The sequence below is a fragment of the Mugil cephalus genome, chromosome 13 (genome assembly GCF_022458985.1).
Source record: "Mugil cephalus isolate CIBA_MC_2020 chromosome 13, CIBA_Mcephalus_1.1, whole genome shotgun sequence".
Taxonomy (NCBI): domain Eukaryota; kingdom Metazoa; phylum Chordata; class Actinopteri; order Mugiliformes; family Mugilidae; genus Mugil; species Mugil cephalus.
In genome coordinates this window covers 3,908,324-3,936,038 of record NC_061782.1, presented here as the reverse complement: position 1 = coordinate 3,936,038, position 27,715 = coordinate 3,908,324, and the positions used below count along the sequence as shown (strand labels likewise).

General features: G+C 40.5%; 1 protein-coding gene across 10 annotated transcripts in view; it reads left to right on the top strand.

Moving 5' to 3' along the window:
• The first annotated feature begins 575 nt into the window (after window positions 1-575).
• Window positions 576-27,715, top strand: part of smap1 (small ArfGAP 1) — a 106,672-nt gene continuing 79,532 nt past the window's right edge. For all 10 annotated transcript variants that reach the window (XM_047602944.1, XM_047602938.1, XM_047602941.1 and 7 more), the window contains exons 1-4: window positions 576-887; window positions 18,365-18,498; window positions 19,227-19,312; window positions 24,214-24,289. In XM_047602944.1, the coding sequence (XP_047458900.1) occupies window positions 770-887; window positions 18,365-18,498; window positions 19,227-19,312; window positions 24,214-24,289 (414 nt within the window). In that variant the 5' untranslated portion in view covers window positions 576-769. The remainder of the gene's footprint in view (window positions 888-18,364; window positions 18,499-19,226; window positions 19,313-24,213; window positions 24,290-27,715) is intronic.

Sequence of the window (27,715 nt, the reverse complement as noted above, 5' to 3'; positions counted from 1 at the left end):
CTCTCTTTGTACATTACCTGTGCCATCTTAAATAAATAGAGATTCAAATAAAGCCAAACAAAAAGTTTGCTTTACAAAAAAAAAACATGTTATTGTGAGACTGGTAAAAGCTTTTGAGTCCTCACTACTTGTATGATCATGTGCCACGCTAAAAAATTCCCAATATCGTGAACACAGCAGGGATGATGATTAGATTAAACTTTATTGTCATTACACATGTACATGAAATGCATCTAACCAGAAGCGTAATAAACTGTAAGTGCATTTAGCATACGTAGTGTATGGGTATATAACTGGTATGGTGCAGGTAGTTTTTATAGCATATGGGCAATATTACAGACGAAAACCTATGTACAGGTGAGACAACAGAAGATGATACAAAAATACAGATAAGGTGAACATTAAACACTGTATAAACAATAAGCAGAAGCTACCTAATGTTACTAAACTAGTGCAAAATTCGGCACACAGTACTAAGCAAACTGCTGCTGCTCGGAGACCGGAAATTCCCACTATTAGGAACGTAGCAGGGATGATGATGCCGCTTGAAACCAGAAATTCCCACCACTGTGAACGCAGCAGGGATGATGATGCTGCTACCTTGTCGCTAGCAGGTCGCAGCTAACTGAGACAGGGACAGTCCGGTGCGGCTACACGGGGGGACATGTCCCGCCATTTCTAACGCAACCCGAGGACCGTGTGGGTTTTATTTCTCATTTTTTATATCGCCTCTACACAAACGGGACTGACCGTCCAAACTCTGGCGACAATGACGACGCGGTCAGAGAGAGAAAAAGCTCAGAAACTGAACGAGCAGCATCAGGCCATCCTGTCCAAACTGCTGAGAGAGGAGGACAACAAGTACTGCGCTGACTGCGAGGCCAAAGGTAAAGCTGACAGTGTCCAGGGGTTGGAAAAGGTTCAGGTGTGTGAAAGGATGAAGCGGCTCAGTGCAACGTTATTCTGAGGAGAGTCATTCATGCAGAGCTACTCCACCATCCCTCTCACCTGAACCTGCTTCCACCTGCGGCCAGACAGTCTTATTCCCATTAAAGTGTTTTAAAAATACACGTATACATGCACATATTTAAAATGTACCACGCAAATGAGCCTTTTTGTAGTGTCTTCCAGGTATAATTAAACCCACAATTAATAGTATCGAGACATATGGTGCCACAGTAACCACAGAAACAAACAACTTCCGGTGAGAGATTTTTTAAAATAAAGTTCTAATCCAATTTGTATTTATAATTTAAAAAAAAGGAGAAATTTGAGAAAAACGACAGTAAATATTATCTTATTGTTGAGTTGTCTTGCTTATTTACTGACTGTTTTTCAAAATTGCTTGGTCACAACAGTTCAAATTTACATAAAGTCTTGAAATAATCAGTCTTTATTCAGCCACAAGGGAAATTCCTTGGTCACGATAGGTAAAGTTCATATAAAAACACTCTAGAGGACCACAAGTAAAAATAAAATAAATAAAAAGCTATTAAAATAAAATTAAACAATATATGTATGTATGTATATGAAATGTATAAAAATATAAGTAAAAATCCAGTAAAATAAAATTTAAACGAAATATACGAGCTCTGCAATGTACAAATCTACAAGAATTATTATTAAAAATAGTAAACTACACTATTTACGTATAGGTAAATGTTAAGCTGCATTAACATGAATAAGATGGAGTTGTGTGTTACGGAAAGGTGTTTTTTTTTTTGTACAGCTGAAGTGACATGCTTTATGTTTCCTTTATTGTGTCTGTTCGTTCGAGTTTGCTCTAAATGCGTGCGTAAAGCATTTTATTCTGAAATGCAGTAGCCTGTAGTTCCGGTGTCTTGTCGTGTCACTGCGTTTGTCTTGACGCAGCTTCGGCACCGACAGGATCGATGTCATGTCCTTGACTGGGTTATTTATGAGCGGAAAACGTGTTCGTGTGTGATGTTGAGCGTTTAGTTTGCAGGTGTAAGTTTGCTCGTGGAAAGTCTCGCGACAGCCGCTAATGAGAGTTGATTTGGTGGCTGGGTGATTGGGCGCAGGTGGTTTAGCCAACACCTCGTCTCTGGCGTCCTGTGTTTCCAGTTATGCAAAACTCCATTCAGAAAATATAAAGTTTAATATTGCCTTGCACGTATTTTAAAATGCTGTTTTATCGAGAAGCTTTCCTAAAACCTCGAGAACCAGTCCTCAGTTCGGCCTACGTCCATTAATGTATCTCAGTGATAGAATATGCAGTTTAAAACTGAAATATCACTTTTTAAATGTAAAAGGTTTTGTAAGATTTATCAGGCAACATTAAATCACATTTTAAGGTGAAGTGTGTCGGTGAATGCGTGATTTCCCATTCTTTTGAGTGGAGTTTGAACGGCTCCTCTCGGAGCTGCATATGACTCAGATTAAATGTGTTTTGCGTCATTGTGAAGATGTGGACCTCCTCCAACTACTGGATCAGGATTCATCACTGCCTGCAGCTTACGCTGCTTCTTTTTCCATTTTTTCCCCCGTTTATGCATTTTGTTCATTTTTTTAGATTCATCCTAATCTGGGGGTTGTGTCTCGAGGTTGTGTATGCACATGGAAGGACAGTGCACTTATACAGCAGTTTATATGCCAGATTTCTGCAGATCTTTATGATGCCTGTGGTTTTTCTCAGCAGGGGCATGATCCTATTTCTTGCGTTGTGGTCACCCGTGCTTTCATTTTAGTTTTAAACTTATTTCTTGAACTAACAAACCACATTTCATTGTTGAAAGATTTTGAAAAAAGCACAAGTGGACTTTAAGATTTTAGCACAAATTGTTGAAATATTTCATTCTTAGTTCACATTGGCAGCTTCTAATATCTCCAAATCATGTTTTATTGTGTTTTCCGTTTTGCAAACACAGTAAAAACTTTCACTCTATTGACGCTCCTCTGCTCTTTTGCACCCCCGGGTCCTGTAGCTGCACCCTGAGTGTGTGGTGCCCTGTGTTGTATGTTGCATGTGCAAAGTGTGTAACCGCTTTCTGATTCTGCTCTGAGAGGTTTGTTGTGACGAGAAGGGACGTCCCGATCACGTCGTTTTGCCTCCTGGTGGATTCACATCTGTCAAAGCTTCATTATGCCACAAAGGCTGAGTACGTGTTTCTTATATTAATTAAAGAGTTAATCAGAACTAAACATACTATTAGTTAACTATTAGAGGTTTGAATTTGTGTTTCATTTGTAGTTATTTATAACTTCATCATGTTCTTTTTGAACTTAGCTCTACAACTCTAAACGTAGATCTAAGACACACTGTTTGGATGTAATTATGGGATGATTTTCAACTAATACAGAGAAAATTATACATTTGCATGCAACTGGATGGTCATTCTGATCAATCAGAGCCATTTTGCTGTTGACAAATTCAACTCCATGGTGCTCAGATTATGTGTATGACTCCATTTATTTTACTCTTCTCTCCATTAACCTTTAAAACTCACCCCAAATGTTCTGAGATTTTGCTGGAGATGAATGATCAGTTCCCAACAGAGTGAATCCAGATCAAAGTTCTGTTGCAAAAATGATGCTTATATACAGTTACATTGCATGGTATATTTTTCAGGTTGTGTGCTCTATTAGTTGCCACATGGTTATAGAACAGCAGGTCTAATCGTCTACAGAAACCTTTAGCATCATGAATAATGAATGTTATGAAGATCTTGCGTTGCCCATCATATAAATACTACTACAAACACATTCTTCCCACATACCAGATAAAAGTTCAGTGCTTTATTCCATGTCAGTGCAGATTCTTGTTCAGACTGTAAATGGTCATAACACTTAATCAAGTAAATATTTTCTTAACTGAACTGGATAAAATCTGATCCGCTGATTGTGTGTTCTGCATTAGTGGCTGCACCCTGCGACCTGAGGCATGTTTACTTATGTTAGTCATAAAGTCACAGCATCTGTGCATGAACTGTGAGGTGCACCAACTGCACCGACCGAAACGCTGATATCAGCCAAATAACAATGCGTGTTTGGATTTATTCTCACAGACTCGTAGCTAGAAAATCAAAGTCTTTGTCATAACTCATGTAAGAACACAAACCTAAACTACCTGATTAGTAAAAACATGTTTACATGTGCAGATTTTGTAGGAGTGTACACCGCATGAGGCTGGGTGAAATTTGCAGCTTTGCAACATCAGACAGTTTACAGACAGAGCACACGTGAGATAAAAAAAAAATACATTATGTAAAGTAACATTAAATAAGTACAAAAAAACAGAAAATTAAATGCAGTGGAGGGTGTAGGTATGTATTCTGCATATTAGGGTTGAATGACTAATGTGGTGAAAGTCCAGTCGATCTCGAGTGGTTGATGATGTCACACATGAAAACACAACAGAAAGTAAAAGACAACTTTGCAACAATTAATTTATATTCTTGACCTTGTAGCGTCTCACACAAATGAAACTGCGGAGGCTTTTCTGCAAGTTCATTTAAACTCGAACACAATCTATTGTCGGACGTAGTTAGGAGATGTCCTGTCAGATCAGTGGATCTTTGGTTGTATCTCAGGACTCACATGTCACGGTAATATGGGCTTCATCTTTAGTGAACTATCTCCACACACTTGATGAACCGCTGCTAGTTTGTCGATTGACTGAGTGGACTCCTCACCTGCCTTCTAGGAGGCGTCCATGTTGTTACTGTCACATGATCGGCGACTAGTCGACAAGATGCTTAAAGACGCAGCAGCACAGTTGACTAGTTGATACAAGCTCTATTGCATATGGGAATAAAGATATGATAATGAAAGATTTATGTTTGAAAAGTTAAAGTCAATTAAGTCAAATCATTTTATATCAAAACTGAAATGTTAAATTTGAACTTGCATAGGTTCTTTACAGGCTCTGCACTCCCACACAGGTGCTTTCAGAAGTGGACGTGAGTGGAAGTTTCAGCAGAGGCTGTGCATTAGCTTTTATTGATTGTGTTTTTTCTTAAACAAGCATCATGTTCTGATTGACCACTCAAAACGCAGAGCTCTGGTCTCGCTTGGTGTAATCAGCTGCTGTCAGTCGTCCGTACTCGCCTGCTGCATCATTCCTGTCTGGGTGCGGCTGCCCTGCTACGATCACTGCAGTGTGGTGACTCACCTTAGCCTCGCAGATGTAATTCCACCCTCGGTCCTGCCTTCTGTCTACCCACACTGCCCTACATTTCCTGTGTGTGTGTGTGTGTGTGTGTGTTTGTGTGTCAGAGACGGAGGGAGATGGAGACTTTATTGATTGCACTTCCATTTTCCTGTCCTCCCCAGCATCTTAGTCCGTCCGCTGCTCGGAGTCCAGACAATAAATTGCACCTTCGGTTTTAACACAATCCTCTCACCAATGTGACTCAACAACCGCACACGCACAGACGCTTGTATGGCTCTTAGCGTGAGGACATTCATTGACGTGATGATTTCCCATGCCACTTAAACACACCACAACCTGATTGTATCCTGCACCCTAAAACTGAGTCTTTGACCTCGAACAGACTTGTAAAGTAGTGAAGACCAGCCACGATGTCCTCACTCCTGATGGTGTAAAACTCAAATAATCCAAGTCTTCAATTAAAATGTTGTCCCTGCAAAGGCAGCATGACCCCACAACATTAGTACCGCACAAGAGTCTGACCCCCACAACTGAATAAAAGCAAGAACATACACACAGAATCATTTTGAAATAATACTTTACTACTATAATACCTTACCCTGAACATGCTCACATTTAGCCTAAAACCTAGTCTTTACTGGGGATGGGCATTGATAAGATTTTATTGGTACCAATTGCATTAACGATTCTGCTTATCTGTTCCCTTATCACTTCCTCCTGTGAAGTTTTGGTTTAGAAAAAGTAGACGGTCATGATTTTGTGTAAACAGCAGAAATTTTATTGAGTTTCTAAACAAGGGATAAGAGCTTGTGTGAAGTAAACAAATAGGAAATTGGTCACAGGATTTTCTTGCATACATCTCTAGACCTTCAGCTCCATTGCAGTAAGCCAATCCAACGTGTCATCGTCCAGGTCAGTTAGACCACAATCAACATTTGGTGGCCGGTATATAGGTTAGCTCTGGGTCTCTGCCTTCACTGTAGGCACTGTCTATTAGACTCCACCTCTGTGTTGCTGCTCCTAAATGTCCCAGGGAGAAGAAGAAGCCTCCTCATGGTGAGTAGCTGCAGAGTGGATGCAAGGTTGCATGCACTTTATGCAAAACCAATGTCTTCACAACATCCACAGATCACGAGCCTTTCTCTCCTGAGACTTATTGACCGGAGATCGTCCAACACACGGCTTTCTCGGTGTTTAATGTTGGTGGTGTTATCGCCCTTGCTTGTTACAGTCCCTTTTGCAGAAGTGCAGCCACACTTTGCATCGGATAAGTATCTTTGCCATCATGTCTTTCCGTGTCGTCATGTGATGTGAATGATGTGCTTCGATGTAAAGATTCGGCACAAAAAGAATTGTTAAACATTAAGGCTAATGATGCTGTTAAATTTAAGCAGTCGGACCTGGTTCTTTTAAAGAACCGATTCTCGATGTCCGTCCTTAGACTTTACGATGCTCAATAGTCTGAAAAAGTTGTGGGACCCCACAAGGACAACATGGCCCCACAGCGTAAGTGTTCCGTGAGAGCCTGGCCCCAACAACGTAATGAAAACGCACACGTACACACACTCGGCCTGGCTGATTGTCAGTGTTATGATTTGTGTCGGGGGCGCTCTGAGCTGGCACATGCTGTCCTCTGTGCTGGCGCAGCACATCTTGGCCAGCGCCCGAGGGCCACTCAGCACTTTGACGACCTGTCCTTGGTACAACGCTTCCTTCACACACATGAAACACACTCTCATCGGGAGCCAAAAGCTTGCACACACGCACACACACACGCACAAATGTGAAATTGTACACATTTAAAGGTGTGAAGGGCGGGTTAGCTTTGTGATGGACTGCGAAGGGAACGGACCTAGAATATTGCAGCACGCGGCTCAGGTTTCTAGTGCGATTCGTTTGTCTGTGTTACAGTGTTTAACATCCGTAGAATAGCAGGGAACACGTTGTTGATGCAGTTTAGGTTGCAGCTAATGTCGGCTACAAATCATTCTGATAAAAGACCAAAACAAAGGCGCGTACTTCAGCCCCTTCACGCGGCAGATAAGGCTTATCACTGTGTAGCAGTTTAGGGGACGATGCTGTGATTAAAAGAAAAAACAACCACAAAATAAAATGATGATTTGTAAGTTGTGAACGTTGTTTGTTGAGTACAAATGAGTTTTGTGGTTGCAGCTTCACAGATAGATGATGTGTATTCTCCGTGTATTCTCTGGATTGTATCACATTCATAAAAATAAAAAAAAACAACTTGAATTCATTAATAGAAAACAACCTAATTTTTATCCAGTCGTTTTTGCTCATCATATATATTTAGGTAAATTATACCACCAGAAATGTAGGGTCATATTGTAGCCCTGTCCCTGCAAATATTTCTACCTATTATTTATTTATTTTTTGCAGCACTGATGGCATGAATGAATATTTTCCTTATACCATCTTGAACTCAAAAGCCAAATGTGCCACAGTCAAGTTTAGCATCATTTTTTAATTAAAAGGAATAAATACTGAACCGGTTTCTCAATGCAGGTCGTCAGAAATGATCTGTTTATGTGCAACACAACAAGAAAATATCAGTAAATTATTTAGTTTGCACAATTTTTAAGTTGATAATGTCTTTGATAAATAACTGAAAATAATAAAAGAGCTCTGAACTTTGAAATAAAAGGTTTGAGTTGTTTGAATAATGTAACAGGAATCTTCTATAATAAATAAATCCGAGTCACAATCCCTTTTATCACCAGCAGATGGAATCCTCTCTTCACTTTTCCATCTCTGTTTTTATCCGCTATCGGTTTAAAGTCTGCGCTGCTGCAGCCTTTGCTGATGCTCGTCCAAGTTATTTTAATGAGACAACCCACATGCCAGACTGTAGAGCTGTTTTTATTTTTATTTCCAGTACTTTGGCTGAGTCTAGTCTGATAATGCCTCCATGCCGGACCCATCTGTCCCCCTTTTATGGACTGTCTGCACCGTAATGGTCGGCCATTTGTTTGCGACCAGACGAGAGCAGATGACGAGTCTTTTTTTTAATTTATTTATTTTTTTATTTTTTCTGTTATTACAAAAGAAGAGGGTACGTCCTCGTCACCGCTGTCACTGAATCACATTAATGGGCCAGCAGGGAGCAGCACAGTGCTTCTTTATGTTTCCCCACAGCCTCTGCTCCTCCTGCACTCTCCTCTGGCCTCTATTTAAGATTCTGGCGGCCGTCCGATGATTTACCAAGGCAACATTTTATTAATTAGGAGATGGGGGTTGTTAAACTTCAGCTGAATTTTTGCACAGGTATATATTTTATTTTCTTGTGCCGTTCAGCCTTTTCTAAATTAGCTGCTGTTTCTTGTTCCTAGAAGTAAAACTGAATCTTGACTCATATAATAATTAAAGGAAGTATAATTGCTTCGTAGCATATTAATATAAAATAATAAAAAAGGAAAAATTCAGTTAAAAGGTGGTAGGAACATGGTCGTGACAGTGGTTCAGACTTCAGTCAGTCCTGCAGGATTTATTCGACTCTAACCAGACACAGTCCACAAACTGTGTCTTCCTACTTTAGCGTTAACCTCCTGAGACCCTGCATCCTCATATGTGGACATTTTAGTCTGCCATCTAGTGGTAGCAGAGTGTCCATATGTGAGTCGGTGTCAGAACACAATAGCGGTCATTCTTTAGGCTGATCACAGGAGAAAAGTGGACAAGGTACAAAACGTCATGAGATTCTACGCTTTTTTATGCTTTTTAACTTTTCTAATTTAACAAATTCTGTTTCTAATGAGCTACAACGTCGCTAATAAGCAAGTACACGTTTGAGGATGTTGGAATTTCATTGTTTTCAATTCTGTCGAAGATATTATAATAATAAAAAGTATTTATGTATTGTTACATATTGGTGACTTTTATTTTTATAATATATAGAGAAATAATACCCCTGTGTCCACATATGAGGACATTCTTATGTCCTACTAGTCCCAAATACCTTGGAGAAATTAAAAATGCACACTGCAAAAAAATGCAACTAAAGCTCAGGTGTTGGGAGGTTGAAGCTTTAAATTTTTAAACTTGCATCTGCCCGGGACTCACGTCAGTAAATTCAGGATGTCCCACGTTCGTTTGACGTATATTCTGCATTAGATGGAGGCAGATCTCTGCAGGAGGGTGCAACAAACGTACCTCACTTGACGTATGCGCTCACCATCCCTGCCTATCAACCACACACACATTCACACACACACACACGCGCACGTCAGTCGCCGTCCTGACTGTCCTCAGGTTGACAGTCGGGCCTTTAATTTCATGCTCGGCTGACTGTCCCCCCGCTCGGTTGGAAAGTTGTGCTGTCACTCATCAAGGCTCCGGGGGTGTGCGCCTGCCTCCCTGCCTCCCTGTGTGTCTCTGAGCTGGGATAACTCGGCTTGTTTGTCTCAGCGCATGCATCTGTGAGTGTATGCACGCGAGAACGCGCATGGGATAACGTGTGGATGCTGGCATGCCCTTCTTTGAAAGCTCTGCACAAGGTGTAGAGTTTACCTGCACCAGAATGTGTGTTCATCTGTGTGTGAGGGTAAAAAAAAAAAAAAAAAGCTCATTTGTGTCTAATCAGGTCAGCAGTCTACAAATTAGCTTTGGTGTTTTTGTAGTGTGTGTGTGTGTGTGTGTGTGTGTGTGTGTGTGTGTGTGTGTGTGTGTGTGTGTGTGTGTGTGTGTGTGTGTGTGTGTGTGTGTGTGTGTGTGTAGGGACTGCAGGGCTCATGTCTGCTGAGAGAACACCACTCAGCTTTCTATTTTTGTCCAAAGTTCGACGCAGAGCAAGTGTAAAGATGAATGGTGTAAGAGAGGTGTTACTGAATCTGCATGAGACGAGCGCGCGCTAATGCTTCTGGAACCGTGCTGCTGCGATCCGTGTACCGTTCAGTTTGCATTCGGCTCATGCTTCAACGGGATGAAAGACGCGATTCAGAGCAGGACGGCGTACAAACAAGACAGTAGGTTAATAGATACAGACCAGTGCAGGAGGTCAGGACTCATAAATCAGAGTGGCCTTTACTCTGCACGGCCTTTTTCTAACATTTGCTGTTAAATTGCACCTGCCACAAAAGTTTAATGTTATACGCCAAAGTGCATGCTGATTGGGTGTCGTGGCACTTTGTTTTTGTGAGATTGTTGCTATGGATTTAGTAGCAGGTTAAAGACTTGGTGCACTGACATGTTAACTGTAGGGATGTCCCTATTGGCATTGGGACGCTTTATTGTAGGCCTGAAGAACAACCAAAATCACAATGCTAAACATGTAAAATAAAGATGGGTGAAGTTTCCTCGAGACAATTCCAAGGACAAAAGCACTACAGAGTTTGACCAGCCCGTTTCTGTAGTGCACAACACAGATCCACAGAGCCAAGGTATCCTCTCTCTGCACTACATTAACTTTAACAGCCCTATTTATTGGACTTCATACAGTCGCATGGTGCACACATGATCTATGAGAGTATAAATACAATAAAAAACGCCTTAAAGTTAGTTAATTTAAGATCGGCCAATACTTGATATTAAAAGATCGGTACAGAGCTCCGGGAGCTGGTGTCAATGCTGCCATACTGGTAGGAAAGCCCACTCTTTGGGTGACAACTGTGAGCAACTAACTAATTAACCTGGGGCTGTTGTGCCCCAGGATTTCCAGAATAGACGGGGACAAGAAAAGTGGAAATCGTTTTATAGGATTCCCAAAGATCCCACAAGACGGAAGATTACTGCAAAAAAACGCCCAAGAAGCAGAAAACGTAACGGTGAGATTATTCAAGAAACTGATTTCTCTTGTGTAGAGATCACTTTCTATCAGGGACAGCGTTTTCCAAGCGTAATGACTTATTTATTTATTTTAACACGATGTCAAACAGATTTCTTTTCATAAAGCAAAGTTAGTCTAATGTTTAATATATGGATTACGAAGAGATGTTGGTCATTCAGCACTAAAACTACTCACAGTGATTAAACAGTTACTTGTTATTGTGATTATGTTACTATACGCAGTAGAATGCACATGTATAATAAATAAAAATAAAAGAATAATTTAGTGTATGTTGGTGCATTTAGACATTCATTTAAACTGTGTTACTGTCATAAAAGGTTGGAATATAATGGAGACTATTTAGTAAAGTGATTAGCTCATTTAATTATGCTGCAGTTATGACAAAGAAACGCTGTTTTTAGCCGACAAACTCCAAAGCTGGATCCTGAAGCCTGACTGTGTCCATTTGGACCCTCCAGACTCTTGAATGCTTTCAGTGAAAGTTAATGAGGTAGTTTTATATATCCGAATACTTGAAATCAGCACTGGCGCGTTTCATTTTCCTCAGATTTTTCCTGCCAATATGGCGGAGTCAACAAAAAAGTCACGTGATGCCTGGTGCTCTATTGATTGAGGCCAAAACAAACTTGACTGGGACATCTGCTAGTTAATGGAGGCCAGTAGGTTTTGCTACTGATTTCCTGATTCGATGAAATTTGGATTCACAAGGTCCCGTTCCGATTTAATCCAACATTAATTCATTTGGTGATGTCTGTGAAGGTTCTCGGTCATCCAGGTCATGGTAATTCAAAAAGGCATTGGTGATATTTCAGTTTCAAAACAATTTTGCTTAAAATTAAAACTAATGTCGGGATTGGTTCAAGAATTTTGTGGTATTTCCACAATATTTTCCCCCTAGCTTCACATGTGTCTTATGTGTGGCTTTGCCTTTGTGCAGCACTTCCTCGTTGTCATACTCAGGCCCAACGGGGCTGTCACTGTCGTAGCTTCAGTCACATTTTAGATTTCCCTCGCACGTGGACTAATTTCTTTGCACTGCCTCGTGAGATTTCTGACAAGAGAATGGGGTTCTATGAACGGTTTTATGAATAGATATCAGATCTTATAAATCAAGATTCATTTGAACTGAAACATAAAAAGTATTATACGCAGGATGCTCATCATGGTTTGTCTTATTGGTATGAATTTAAGTTTAACTTTAGATGGATAGTTGATATACACCATGGGAAACCATGGGAGTAATAAATGATAAAAAAAATACACTTTGGCTTTCACTTTACTCCATTGCGTCCATTGCAGTTACTATAAAAATATTCAAAAGACCAATTAAGCGTTTTCATGACTAACTCATTGGGGTCCACCATCTCAAATGTAGTGGTTTTAATTAGGTTTTAATTAAATCTGATAAAGTAAGCTTGAATGCCTTGTTACATGAACATTTTGAAATGATTTTTGCTCGGAGTGGTGAATAATCAGATTACACTGGGTGGCCCAGAGAGGCAGCTGGTCATCATTAATAGGAACTGGTTGCTCAACGGTTGAAACATCAAAGAGAATAGGTGCAGACTGCTCATCATTCCAGAGACACGGACGACTGGCTGTTTGAAATAGTTCAGCACAGTTTAGAGTATAATTTGGGATTGGGCTGATTTTAAATTAAATACTCTGTGTATGTCTGGACGCTCTGCAGTGCAACCAAAAATTGATTTCGATGCAAGTATAATATGTGTGTGCATACACAATGACCTCATCTTAGAAAGAACGACGTATTTGTTCAGGAGTATTTTGAAAGAGGTGATCTAAAAGTGGACTAAAGTGGAGTCCATCAGATATTGATAGATATCCAGCAGATAGAGTCCAGCTTACACTGGCTGAGCTGCCTTGATTTAGGCTTAACACTCAGCCATCCCGACCTTAATGCTCCTTTAGGCCGCCTAGCGCATTAGTGCCACTGCATTAACACACTGATGCTCTTACCCGATCCCAGCGAGCCCACTGGACTGCGTGCATTCTCTGAGCTATCCAGCATGTACTGACTCACCATCATTATGTAGCCTGCATCCATAAACAGTAGACCCTTTGCACTTGCACTTGTTCAAAGTTGCTTTCAGTCCTCAATTTGATTGACAGGAATCTTGATAATCTAGAGAGGGTAGAGCCAAAGATGTCACTGATGGCACTGTAGCCCATTAAAATGATTTGACTGCCGTTCCCGTGCCGTCCACTATTCATACCCACTGAGATTTGGCTGAGTTTGGGTTTTTTTTTTTTGTGCCACTTTCAACATTATTGAATGGTACACTTGGATGGATGATTCCTAATGGGAGCTCTTAACCTTACGTCCCTCAGAGAGGATATTTTAAAGAGATTCCCCAAGTATGCCAGAGTATTGTTCACACATCATTTGTGATGATTGGGCGTTTTTTTTTTTTTTTTTTTTCGCCTTTAGAAAGGAACAGTAGAGGCAAAAAGGAAATGCGTGGAAAGAATTGGAATGACATGCAGTTAACTTTTCTATTCTATCTGCTGGGAACTGACCCAAAACCAATATGGTTGTCAGGTTGCCCCGAATGTGGGCATTTTGGACAGGTGTGAAATCTTTTACCTTAAAACATGGCAGGAGACACGGTGTACATTCTACAGTACGTTGTTTGAAGTGTGCTGAAGACGTCCTTAGTGTCCTGAATTAATTTCATACTACTCTAGACAGATATTAAAACTGACAAACCACCGACAGTGTTCTCATCCACATTTGTTCAGCCTTCAGCTTTTGTTTTGCGTCATAGCAGAATATTTGCAAGTTGCAGAAAGTTCTTCTTCTTCGTTTGTTTGATTGGCAGTTAGCATTTGGCATTACCTCAAACTACTGGTTGAAACTGTGCATCAGTAGATTTAGCCACAGCAAATTGTTGCACGGCTGTCTGTTTTGTTTTCATACATTTTCCAGGTGGTTCTGTCAATGCTTCCATATCAGCCGCCATGATCTTACTACTATTGGATCTGAAAATAGAGGTATTTATAAAGGTTTTAAATCCCCTGCTGTCTGAGTCCATTTTATTAGTTGGCGGTCCATTAGAATGACATTGAAAACCTGTTAAAACAGAGTCTAGAGGTAATGTGGAAACGAGGCTGCTAACCTAGCAATGGTGCTATATGTCGACTGTAGGATTTCACATTTTTAAGAATCACAGTTTTAAGACTAACTAAGGCCACCAGTTTTTAATGTTTTTTAAATAGGTGTTAACCTCCATGAAGCTATTTTAGGCTATGGATTTAACTCTGCAGTGAATATATAAGGAATGAAAATCATATTCTCAAACCACAAACTAATGCAGCTGGTTCATCTGCCATCTGGCCATGGGTGTATTTACTGGGTAGACCTCTAAGAACTGTACATCTAGCTAAACTATCTCCACTCAGACAGACCTCGTTTCCAGATTATACTCAGACAGCTGCTGTTTGAGTTCTGTCTACAATTAATTCTTGGTTTGATGCTGAATATCGTCTGGGAAGTGAACCGGCAGGACTCAGCTCATGTGACGTAGTTGCTTCTGGGATAATCAGCACTTTCCATCCCTCATCTCAGCAGACACTGCAAAATTGTGCGTGAATGAATGAACATGAATCAAAGTTTGGTCTTTGGCTGCTCGGAGGTTCTTCGCTGCCCTTCTGTCGTCTTCTCCACCAGAGATAATCAGCCTAGCTTAATACTTTCCCACAAAAAGGGCATGTCGTCACCAATTGCACTCAGAGAAAATTAGTTTCTATATGTAGCTCAGTTATATATTTATTTATTTTTTGTTTATACTCTCTCCTTTTTAGGATTAGTCTCATGGGTTAAAAAGCTCTGACCCTTGAAAGCTTTTCATACTCAGTTTAATAAACCCAGAGCTGCTTTCACTGCCTTGAAAAGCCTTTATTTGAAGTAACTTTGATATTTTTGAAAGAGGCTTTTACTCACAGCGGCGTTTAATTGAAGCCATTAATCACTAACAGAAAGTGAGAATGTATGCAAGTACAGGCATTATACATTTTCTTCCTCTGAAGACTGAAATGGAAACAGTTTGAAGCAGACTTGAAATGCAGCGATTCTGACACATGTACATTTAATATACAAATATATGTATATATATAAAAAGCTAAGATGTATCTGCACTTTTTTTCTCTCTCATTATGGCAAAAATTTGTGCTCATGCTTTAGTATTTTCTCTCTCTCTCTCTCTTTTTTTTTTTAAACCACACACACAGTAAATTCCATTAAGACATATTGAATGGATTTGGAATATTACTTCCCGAGCAGTTTTGATAAGAAAGTCTTCAAAGGGTCTCCTGGTAGCCTAATGTGTGAGCATGTACGTTCTGAAATACTAAAGCGACTGAGACAATTTCCTATGGAAAAGCTTTGAATGTTCGTGCTGGTTGGATTTTATCTTTATTAACTTCTACTTAAGTCCAACAGTGTGTGTACCATACCTGCATGTCCTAGTGGATACCAAGGCTCATACTGAGCATACTGACTACTTGTTGTCTTCTAACAAAGTCCTTCAATAATCACACAACTGCTGTAGTTACGAAGGCCAAAAAAAAAAAAAGTCACCATCTGGATTTAACTGAGCAAATGGGTACGAGCCTCCTATTGGATAATTACTACGTGGGCGGTTATCTTTCAGCTGGGAACAAGATATTTAACCTCAACTGATGCAATTCTTTAACAACCATGTGGAAAGACACGTCCCGTGGTGGTGATAGTGGTGGAAAAGAGTTGGGGTCAAATCATCGGCATGCAACAAGGAGAGATTGTAACAGAAACTACTGAACCTGTGTTAAGAACTGTCCCAACGCTGCAGTATTAAAAACTGGAAGGATAGTGGGGAACCATCATCTTCAGGGAAGAAATGTGGTCGAAAGGCAGATGGAGTGACCTCATCATGCCCAGTGTCTACTGTAGGTTACTGCATTAGCTGCAGTTGCGCAGGTCCAGGATTTTTTCTTCCTTGATGGTACGGGCATATTCCAAGATGACAACACCAGGATTTATGAGGCTCAAATATTGAAAGAGTGGTTCAGTGAGCATGAGACCAGTTCATTTTCACACATGGATTGGCCACCACACTGAGAATCTTAGGGATGTGCTGGGGAAGGCTTTGTGCAGTGGTCAAGATTTGATAAGGAAATGAATGTAAGTTCTGAAAGGCTGAACACCTGCTCTGCTGCCACACTGGAATTACCAACCAAAGAACGTGACCAGAAGTCTGCAAAACTCTCTGAACGTGGGATTTTCCCTGATGCTGTGCACATATTTCCAGGGTTGCATGTGAATTACCTTACCCAGTTTTGCTAGGTGTGCCCTGTCAGAATGACAGATAGCCTTCAGATTTTTCTGTCATTTAAAAAAACAATTCATGGATCATGGTGGATCATCGCCAGATGGACTCCATTCTTATCAGGATACGACTCCATTTGAATTTCATTATTGGGCGTTTTTGAGCCGATGCAGAGAAGCAAATAACACAGCATGTAATTGGATAGTCCTACAACCAGTCAGAGCCATTTGTTGTTAACAAAATCAACTCCATGGCGTTCAAAGCATAAAGATCCCCCAGATGATTGGAGTTGCCCAGCACATCTTTACCAGAGCATAATTAGTTGGAGTTTTACTCGGCCTAAGGGTGGATTATGGATGTTGGAAAACCTTCCTTTGAGCCTCTGCTCCGTATTGATATGATTGCATCACATAATTTCTGCAGTTTTCTCATCTGTACGTTCATGCTGTCAATCTCCTGGCCTACAACAAGCTACAGGCGCTCTACTGGATTCAGATATGTGGACTGGGGGAGGCCACTGAATTCCCCTTGGTGACATGTTCATTAAACCAATTTCAAATGGCTTTGTGACATGGCGCTAAAAGCTCAAACTGCAGCCCCCGATCTCTGTTCTTTGGTGACTGAAGTGGAAACCCACGAGGTCATCCTCAATGTCTGTCGGGTTTTATATTCGTGACTTTTTCAACTCGCTACAGTTGTGTCTTTAACTGGCCCTTCTGGCACCACCAATAAGTCACTGAGACGTGAACAGTGCTCACTACAGTTGTTTATGCAGTTATGTTCGTTGGAAGTTCGCTGGAATCGAGATAAATCTTCATTGTTAGGGGACAAAATTAATAACAGGATGTTTAGACTGAATTTCACAGAGAATAGTGGAATAGTAGTCACCTGCTCGCTGAATACTTTAACAGATATCTAAAATCAAAGGAACTGGACTTGTTTGAGTTTTCTTTAGGACATTTCACCATTCATCCTGGTGACTTCTTTAGTTTTGTCCAGGTCCAGAACTGAATAAGGTTTGTTTTTAGATGTATCTGGATTAATGAGGATTTTCAGAGTTATCTTCACATATGCATTTTATTCACTCAACGTTTCCATAATTTCCATGACGATGAGTTTATTTGCAAAGTGACTCAAGAATGTAAACTGTGTCAAATGGTTAGGATTATCCACACTAGTTGGTGCTGTGTCTTTTTTTGCCAGCTGGGTCAATTTTTCTTTCTAGTGGAAACTTTCGCCGAATTTTTGGTGAGCATGCGTAGTACGAATGTTTGTATCTCTGAACCTCTTCAGTTAACCTTTACTCGGTGTATTCCATCTGTATTGAGCCAAAAGAATCAATTTGAAAATTGCAGAGATGGAGAAGCAGCTGGGAATACTAAAGCGTAAATATGCTACTGCCAAGTGGACCAATTACAGCTCTTGCTTCCTGCAGATTGGCTCGGGTGGTATCCGGTGCTTCTAGATGACACCATCTATATGTTCGGCTCCATTCGGCTCAAGCTGCGAGATCGGCTTGTGGTTATTTCTCACAATGTGTTTAGAAGAGATGCCTCAATAAATTTCTTTTATTTATAATTTTTAATTTTCCATAAAACACAAAAAATACAATGACAGCAGGTTACTCATAACAAAATAGAGTAATAAAATGACAAAATAATTTGAGTTCAGTCCTTTCATTCGTATAGTAGTTATAGTTTATAGTTATAGTTTAAGTTTTATCCTTAAAAAGATTAAATAATAGCACAGCTTTTATCAGTTTATCCAAAAAATAAAAGGACTAAACAAAACCGCTAAGTTGCTCTGCATCGATGACAACCGCTGGAACTGCTCACCTCTCCTCCACTTCCTCTTCTTCCTGTTGTCCAACCAATTATAAATCACCATCCCTAATGACGGCGTGACGTCATCTGGAAGCGGCCGATACTCCCTGAGCTCATCCAGTACTTATCCGGTAACTGCGTTGGGGTCTACGCTTGTGCCGTAGCCGTAGTTTGCGTCAACTTAACACAGAAGTCTAAATCACATATGAGTCAGTTAAGCTGAAATCACACCATGAATCTTAATCGTTGTGGCTTTTAAAGTGTAAATCTTTCTTTTTCTCAGGTCCTCGATGGGCGTCGTGGAACCTCGGCGTGTTCATGTGCATCCGTTGCGCTGGCATCCACCGCAACCTGGGCGTCCACATCTCAAGAGTCAAATCCGTCAATCTGGATCAATGGACACCTGAGCAGATCCAGGTACAAACACACAAACAGCGAGGCTGTGCACACACTTAAAACAGTTAGTGTGGTTTACTCTGTTCCTGGTCTTTACATAAAAGATGAGACTCGAGTACCAACTATGACACCGATGTGAAGTCGAGTCATTCCATTGCTCTTTCACACAGGGTCACACATAGTTGACATGCATGTACATGCTCAGCACAGCTGTAATTAGTGTGTGTTTAGAAGTGTCTTGTGGATAACTAGCATGTCACATTGATTACATTACACACAATGAATCAGAGGAAGCCGTGTGTGTGTGTGAGTCTCACATTAGCATGCCATTAATTTACTGAATCATCCAGTTGTTAATATCCAGTTGTTTGGTGCCTGCTCGTGTGTGTGTGTGTAGTATGTGGTGCAGGTTTGTGTGTTTCTGTCGGGGCAGTGCCTATCCATCAGCTGCGTGTGAGTAGAAAGGGTCTCACTATGAATGTTAATCACTGTTTTCAATGACTAATTAATTCTGGATGGCTGATTATTCCGACTCCGTCTCCTCCACTTCTCCTATCATCACCCCATTCATCACCCTCTTCTTAATTTAGCCCTGACACATGCGGCCGGTGTGTCTTTCACTCTGCGTGCGTTTGGGCGCGTGGAAACGAGTCGGCAAATGAAGTTGAATGTGAGGTGTGAAAGTGCTCTCTGTGTGTGTGTGTGTGTGTGTGTCCTGGTGTTAACAGCTCATTTCTTTCTCCTTGCAGAGCATGGTGGACATGGGCAACAGCAGGGCCCGAAAGCTGTACGAAGCCCACCTACCGGAGAACTTCAAACGGCCACAAACAGACCAGTATCCTTGCTTTCTTTCTTTCGTTCTTTCCTCGAGTTGATTTATTGTCCTCGACCGAACATTTCATTTCCATCAAAACTCGGTCCGTCTCCCCACGCTGACGTGAAACCTCTCCGTCAACTCCACACTTGCATATAAACAGCTGCATAAAATCTGCCTCTGCCTCCTCGCGCTGATATAAAACCCTGTATGTCATCATACATGTCAGCGGAGATTTGCATAAAAAGTCCTTGTGTCTCCACAAGCGGCAGCCTGTATTTATGTGTTCATCTAAAAGCTCCTTATGTCGTTATGTATCTCCACATGAATGCACCATGAATATGTATGATGTCACCTTATTACATGTGTCGCATGCAGCACCCGTTACATGTTTTGGCTTTTTCAGTGGTTTAGCTTCGTTTCCTTCTCCTGTGTAGGCCGAATGCAGCAGAACTGTGGAATTAGATGTAAGACATAACACAATGTTTATTTATCCCACATGTGGGAAATTACCTTGTCGAAATATATACAAAAAACAAGCAAAGACAATATCAAATTTGAACGAATATGCAAAGTATACAAGGATATAACAGCGGTGTGACATACAGTGTGGGGAATATACAGTGAGGTGGTGGGTGCAAGATAAGCTCTGCAGGAAAGCAGGTTATTGTGCAAAAAGAACTGCTCCCTCTATGGCCTGATGCAGTGGGTCAGAGGGGTTTGTCCATGATGGATATCAGCTTGGCCAACGTCCTCCTCTCCCACCTCCTCCTCCTAAGGGAATGTGTAGTAGGTGTAAACTTACTGTAAACTGTAGGTGAGGAGCCCGGTGGATGGTTGCAACAAACCAGCAGCAGTTAGACTTTAATTGTTATTCAGATTTATATCAAAAAGAAATTTTGGTGCAATGGCTCAGAGCACAGAAAGAAAAATGAGAAAAAATAGAAAAAATATACAAGTAAAATCTTGTTGTATATAAATAGTGAGGCAGAATGTGTCACATGTATATAAAATATACAAAGATATGCAATATACTATCTATCTATCTATCTATCTATCTATCTATCTATCTATCTATCTATCTATCTATCTATCTATCTATCTATCTATCTATCTATCTATCTATCTATCTATCTATCTATCTATCTATCTATCTATCTATCTATCTATCTATCTATCTATCTATCTATCTATCTATCTGTATACATATATATATGCAATAAACATGGATGTAATATGTATATAAAAAAGTATATAAAAAAAAGTAAAAAAAAAAAAAAGTATATAAAAAAGATTGGATCCTATAAATTATTGGAGACATATAAAATTTGTAATAAATCTGTTATTAAATCTGTCATTATATATTATAAAAATATATAATATATACTAATATAAACTAACAGTAAGTTAGCGCATGCGCAGATTCACAGGCAAGATCTGAGGCAGGAAGTATAGGAGAGGGTTATCAAGGCAACCACAGATTGATTTTCTGTTGAGATTTTCCTCTCGAGATCCTCATTGAATTGGATCAAAGCCAGCAAAGCCCCCCCCACACCTCCACCCCCACCCCCACACCCCACCCCCACCCCCTCGGTCTTTGTGCATGTTACACAGACAGTGTTTCGTAACCAGGAAGATGGCCACGTCTGCAACACAACAACAAGGTGAAATGTTAAACCACTGGTTAAACCAGTGGTTTCCTGACAGTGTTTACATTTTGCTGCAAAAATCTAAATCTGGTTTCAATAGACAGTAGTAATAATATAATAATAATACTGATGATATAATGCATGGATGCTGCCCTTGATCTTGACAAAAGTTTACATAAATTAGATTAAATAACATTTTTATTTTATTTATTTTTTTAATCCTAACCCTTTCTTTTATTACTAAAAGAGTAATAATTCTAGTTTTTGTAGCCGTCACAAGAACTCATTATCAACATGATCATAAATGCAGACAAATGATGATAGAAATAATGAGATAAATGCAGACAAAACGATCATCTGGTCCTCAGAGTGTTCAGTATTCCCCAAGACTCATCAGTTTAATCCAACCTTGAGACGCAGAGATGACAACATTAACAGCGGTTTCCATCTACAAAATGATATTTTTAAGATGCATACTTTTGTCATTTTGTATCTTTCTGGAATTTTACAGAAACAAAATCAACATGTTATTAAGATTTAATATTTTCTCACAAAGCTTTTCAGCGTTTGTGAAATATGTTTTACCATTTTTCTAAAAAAATTAAAAAAAAATCCAACTTCCATAAACTTGCCAATGAATGAACCGGTGACTCTCAAATAAGTGCAACAATATAATTCAAGGATTCTGCTCCTGATGATGACAAAAGACATGAGCAAGCTTATAGAAATTAGATCAAATAACATTTTTTAAAATCACAACCCTTTAAATGCAGATGATATAAATGCAGACACGACGATCCTCCCGTCCTCAGAGTGTGCAGTGTTCCAGCAGACTCATCAGTTTGTTCCAACCTTGAGACGGAGAGATGACAACATTAACAGCGGTTCCCAGTTTGCCCTTTTCTCCCGATACGAGGCGAGACAGCTGTGCGGTTAACACAGCGCCGTGCGTTCATATTTCCGGCGGCAGGCTGAAATAAATAAGCTCCCCGTTTGAAACGTTCTCCTAATACCCTATCTTGTATCTGGCAGGCCCATTTGTGCGGGTGGTCATCATTCTTCACTCTTTTGAAGTCCATTAGTCGTTCTGACAGCAGCGCCGCTGGCTGAAAGCAGCAGATAACGGACCCGGGATTAGGAGAGATACAGGCCTGAATGTGTGTGTGTTTCTGTGCGGTGAACTCACGCATCCTCATCACTCTGCTCGCATGTATGGAAATGACAAAACGGAGTTTGATTCACCCACCGCGTTTTGTTTTCAACTCCCACCACAGTGTGTGTGTGTGTGTGTGGTATTCAACAGTGTTTTACATTCATCATTATAATCACTAAACCTGTTTTACTTAAGTTTGCACTTTTTAATTGTCAATATCATCTAAGTAATAGTATTTTATCAGTTTGGCACGTCTCTAGCATATATTTAAACAAATCGACAATTAGGAGAAATTACACTAAGTCTCCATATGTTATCAATGAACATGTGAGATCCTGCAGAGCTTCAGTGAACCGTGTAAGTGGATATAATGAATATTTCCACTGACTGGCGTGAAGATTGCAAACAGTATGTGTCTCCAGGGACGCGTCTATTTGCACGATCAGAGTCTAGAGGCCTGCATGTGCATCCTTGAACTCCTTTGTTTCATGTAATTCTCCACTTAGACTTCTGATATTAGATGTCTGCTGAAATTGAAATCTACCAAAGACGAATAATAGTGCTGATCCTTATCGAGACAAAAAGGAGAAACGCAGGGAGAACACCTTTTAAATGACACCTCGCCTCTTAAGAAGGCTGCAGGTGACGGTGGAAACGTGTCGGGTATTTAAAAAAATCAGCACCGTTATTCAAGTTAAAGAAGACAAAATGAAATGAACGAATAGTGAACACAGGAGGAAATTCAGTCTGTCACACTCGGGAAGGATCAGCGTATGCGTGTCATTCAGCACCCACGGCACAGGGCTGAGTGTCTTGGGAGTTGGATTGTGTCCGCTCGGCTCCTTTCTAGTCAACAGTAATGAATACGTTTGGTGTTTGAGATGCAGCTCCAGCAGCCCGTCTCTTCCAGTCTGTCTTTAGGCGTCACCCGCTGCGGGTGGTCATCATTTCTCAGTCTTTTGAGGTCTATTACTCCGTCCGACGGAAGAATCGCTGCTGAAAGGGGAAGATAAGAGCTGTGGGATTAGCTCTGCTGTAGCGTCGTGGTTGGGACGGCAGCATGTGTTTCAGAGAGCGTGAATATCTGTCTCGGTAATTTGACAGTTGCAGGCTGATTTTTTTTGCAATAACTACTAATTGCTTAAAGTTTACTGATCCATCACTTTGACTGGACAGAACAGAACTAATCAAGACTTTTTTTAGATTTGCATTACTGTTAATTTTACATATTAGTGATGTACCGATATGGATTTTTTAGGGCCGATACTGTTTTTTTTAATATCAGTCTTGACCGATGGCTGATATGTGCTGCCGATTTTTCTGAGCCGATATTTGGAGCCGATACTCCTTTTTCTGCCCCATTTACACAATAAAAATGACACAGTGACATCAAATGTTACACGTCTCAATTAATTAATTAATGCTCTTATGTATACAAAATAAACAGTTAAAATAGACTGAGCACAAGCATGTTCCAGCTTCCAGCTGCACAGGTTCTTCTAATGGGGGAAGAGCATGTATGTATGGGCTGCACGGGTCCACAGCATCTCTAGCAGATGAGGATGTGTCTGTCTGTAAATCTTGGCGGAAAAGAAAAAAAGTAAAAAATCTAAAAAATAAAATAAATAAAATCTAAAAAAAAAAAAAAACATAAACATTAAAATAAATAAAGTCTAAAAAATAAATGAAGAATATATATATGTGTGTGTGTGTCGGCCAATGCCGATACTAGTAAAAAACACAAATATCAGGTCAATATGTCAAGCGGTTGTTTTATCGGTCGATCTCTTTTACAAATCAATCTTGCTAAATTCATTCATTTTGATTCATGCAGTGCTGTGGATGTTATAATGTGCTCTGCACACTGCTAAAATAGTATTTGCATGATGCCTCCTTTTATGTATAGCTTGACTACTGCTCTATACTTTAATACTGTGCTGAGCCAGTGCAACAAAATTTGTATACACTTGTTACATACCTGAATGACAACAACGTCTTTCTATGTCTAGTTAAACGTCAGTGCTTTTAATTAGACATTCTTAATTTTCTCACACATTATCTCCACCTGTATTTGTCATCTCCTCCACATCTGTTCCAATCTTTAACCCTCGGACCCTCAGAGCAGTGGAAGTTTTCATCCGGGACAAGTACGAGAGGAAAAAGTACTACGACAAGGAAGCCGTGGCCACAGCTCCAGTGAGTATCACCAACACTTCTTTTTTTACATTTTGTCTGTCGCTATTGTCGTGGACATGGTTGGAGGTTGTTTTGTGTAACCCCGTGATAATAGCTGCCTCTCGGCTGCCTGATGCCAGAATATGCTTAATACAGGAAATCGATACAAATGCAAAATGACAGCTTCTCTGTCCCTCTAGCTTTCACTGCGTCTTTTGTTGATTTTGCAGCATCTCCAAAAATGGCAAAATACACTTAGACACACTTTGTGTCAAGGAAACTTGATATTAATCCTCACATATGAATGATTTCCCATCAGTTGCCTTACGGTGATAAACTGGAAGAATACAGAAGGGCTTGTTGGCATGCTTTTGGCAGTTGCCGTGTAAGAAGTTGTGCTATTTATCATATTTGGCATCTTTTCATCGCACATTTGAATCGGTTCCAGTGCGGAGTTTTCTGTGCCAAGGCCTTGTGCTTGGCTTCCAGTGCCCTCATTTCGACTCACCAGCCTCTACAGTGAGTGTTTTTATTTTATTTTTTGTTTTCTTATTATTTTTTTAACGGTTGCTGACTTTAATGCATCTCACTGCTGTTGTTTGCAAAGCTTAAATGTGAGGAAATCAACCCTGATTGAAGCCCAAACAAGAGTCTTCTTGGATCTGATACCGGGAGCTGCTGCACACGCAGTTAGAGAATAACCTTTCAGAAACACTGTTATCTTCTGATACCGGTCTTTATCAGAAAACAGACATGTCTGGGTGTGTGTTTGTGTGTGTGTGTGTGTCAGTGTCAGTGTCAGGACTGAGGCTCCTTTTGTGTGGGTTGTGTAGTTGTGTTTGTGGGTGGGTGCACATCTCCTTGTCCCGATTCCAGATTATCCCTGTGAGAGGTGCGTATTTCTGCTTGTGTCAGTGCCTGTTTGCTTCTATGCTACGAGAGGGCGGTGTGAAACTTTACTAAAATGTGTGGGATGCGGTTGCATTGTGTGCGTTAATATATGCGCAAATTACACGGAGCGTTTTTCCACAAACGTGAACAGTTAGACATTTAGTCAGTTTTGCTGTTTTGAGACGGAGCATCAGATCCAATTAGGTGTTCGATACATGTACATAGATCTAGAGCCGGGGGTCTGTGGAGGGGGTTTGCAAGATCATTGGTTGATTACACATTTTTCATATATTTTTTTTTTTAATTTCCCCCCCAATTTCCTCCTACAAATTTAAATTTCTTTAAATTCACTTTAACATGAATAGTTAGTAAAGGGGTAAATGGAGGCAGACGACGTTATCTTTCAGTCAGCGATACAGGAGCTGTCCCAGTGTCCCACACACAGAGCGCCACACTAGACCTGTCAATCTAACCCTCCTGTACACAGTAGGCCCCGCCCCTATCGCTGCTGAGCCAATCACAGGGCTGCATATTAGACGCTGACTCTGTCAGGTTCCCCCCGATTGGCTAAGAGCCTGTTCAGTCTCCAGGTGTAATCCCAGAGGCACACAGCAATGAACGTCTATAATGAAGCTTAATACTGAATGCAAAATGATAATGATAATAATGTACATTCATTAATAGCACTAGGCTGAGTTTAGTATAGAACACATATAGTAGGTCCCTGCTTTCGTTCCCCTGAAAAACGTTGCAGACCCCTGATCTGGAGCCGTTGCAGTAAATTCAGACCGTTTAGACCGAGTTGAATTCGGACACAGTTTGGCTGAGTTCACCTGCATAGATTTCAAAAGCAAAGCGCTGTGACAGCAACAGATGCTCCACCTGGGAACAATTCAGGACGGCATCAAGTGATTACTGTTTCAGTTGTTCCATCTATTAATTATATTTCTGATTGGTTTTAATTTGTTGTTCAGTTTTGTCAATTATGCCTTAAACTGTTTTCTGAGTCAATGAGTCCTTTGGTTAAATACTCATAATAAAGGACCTTCCCTTATTAACCTTTTATTCAAACACAATCATTACATATTTTAACATCTATGAATGTAAAACCCATTTCAAACTTTTACCTTTTACCAAATAATACAGTTCAACAAATTAGGAAACACACTGTTTATATTCTACTCTCATTCGTTAGTGTACATTTGCCACCTTGTGCCTAATGTAAATGAGCTGTATTGTCCTGTAGGAGGTCACCGTTCACACTCACATTAACACTTAGAGCCAGTTTACAATCACCAGTTAACACAACGTGCGGAGTTAACTTACACAGGCAAACTGAGAAGATGCCAGCTCTGCACAGGAAAGCCCTGACCGACCGCCAGAACCCTGCAAACCCTGCAAACCCAGCACATTAATGCTGTGATGACACATTCCTACCCACTGCACCACCGTACCGCCAGCAGCAATATTATATATCTGCAAAGCTTTGCTTACACACATTTTGAGCATCACGTTAATGGTGCTGAAACAAACTGCAACTGCATTGGAAAGCAGCGCCACAAGGCTGCACATAGATCTGCTCTATATGGTCCCTGTTCAGTTAATAGTCCACATACTGATGCAGCCATCTCCTTGTTTTGAGGTCAGAGAGCCAGCTGAGATGTTTTGTTGACATAGATGCGCATAGCAACCGTGCAACACTTTCCTTCTAAGTAAATGTGCAACTTATGGGTGTCTGTTTGAAGACTTCCCTCACCTTTGAGATCTGGGTTCTGGCTTTTCCGTTTATTTTTGGCTTCCCTGCCAACGGAACGATTCAAGGACTTTTATTTGTCATTCGCATCCGTGCAGAAGCATGAGTTGGAACTAGAAATTATGCACTCAGGTCCTGAGTTATTACCCATCGTGACTACAATGTATAAACTAAGTAAACAGTACAGATATGAATAAAGATAAAAGTGGAAATATGAAAAAGGTGGTAACGGAGCAGCATGAATTGTAGAAATGTGCAAAAAATTGGGTTGTGCAATACACACAGCTCCACAAGAAGACATAATTGGTGAGATGGACGTATTACATTCAAATTGCTGCTCTTGTGTACAGTTGTTGCAACCCTAGAAGACTCACTATCACAGTCAGTCAACATCCTGACAGGGAGACAGTGACTAATAGGAGCCCAAACCTGTGCTTTAATGATCATCCTCTTTGAAATTCGGATTCAGGAGCCAGAAAAGTCAGTGTCATACATACTCCAAGTGCTGTAAAATATTAATAATAACACAATATAATTCCTTACAGTAACAGGCTTCACGCGAGATAGCAAAAACACAAAGTTACGCACAAACTGAACAAGAAAACGTTTCAGGGAAACGGAGACGCTCCCTAAAAATCGACACCAGAAGCCGTTACATTAACATAGCCTTGCTCACAGCAGTGCAACTTTATTCCGTTCCACCGTCTTTCTTTTCTTTCGTCACTCCTTGTTTCTCTGTTTGTCTTCTTCTCTTTCCCCTCTCCCGCCTTCTGTCTCTCTCTGTGTTTTCTCCGACTTTCTCT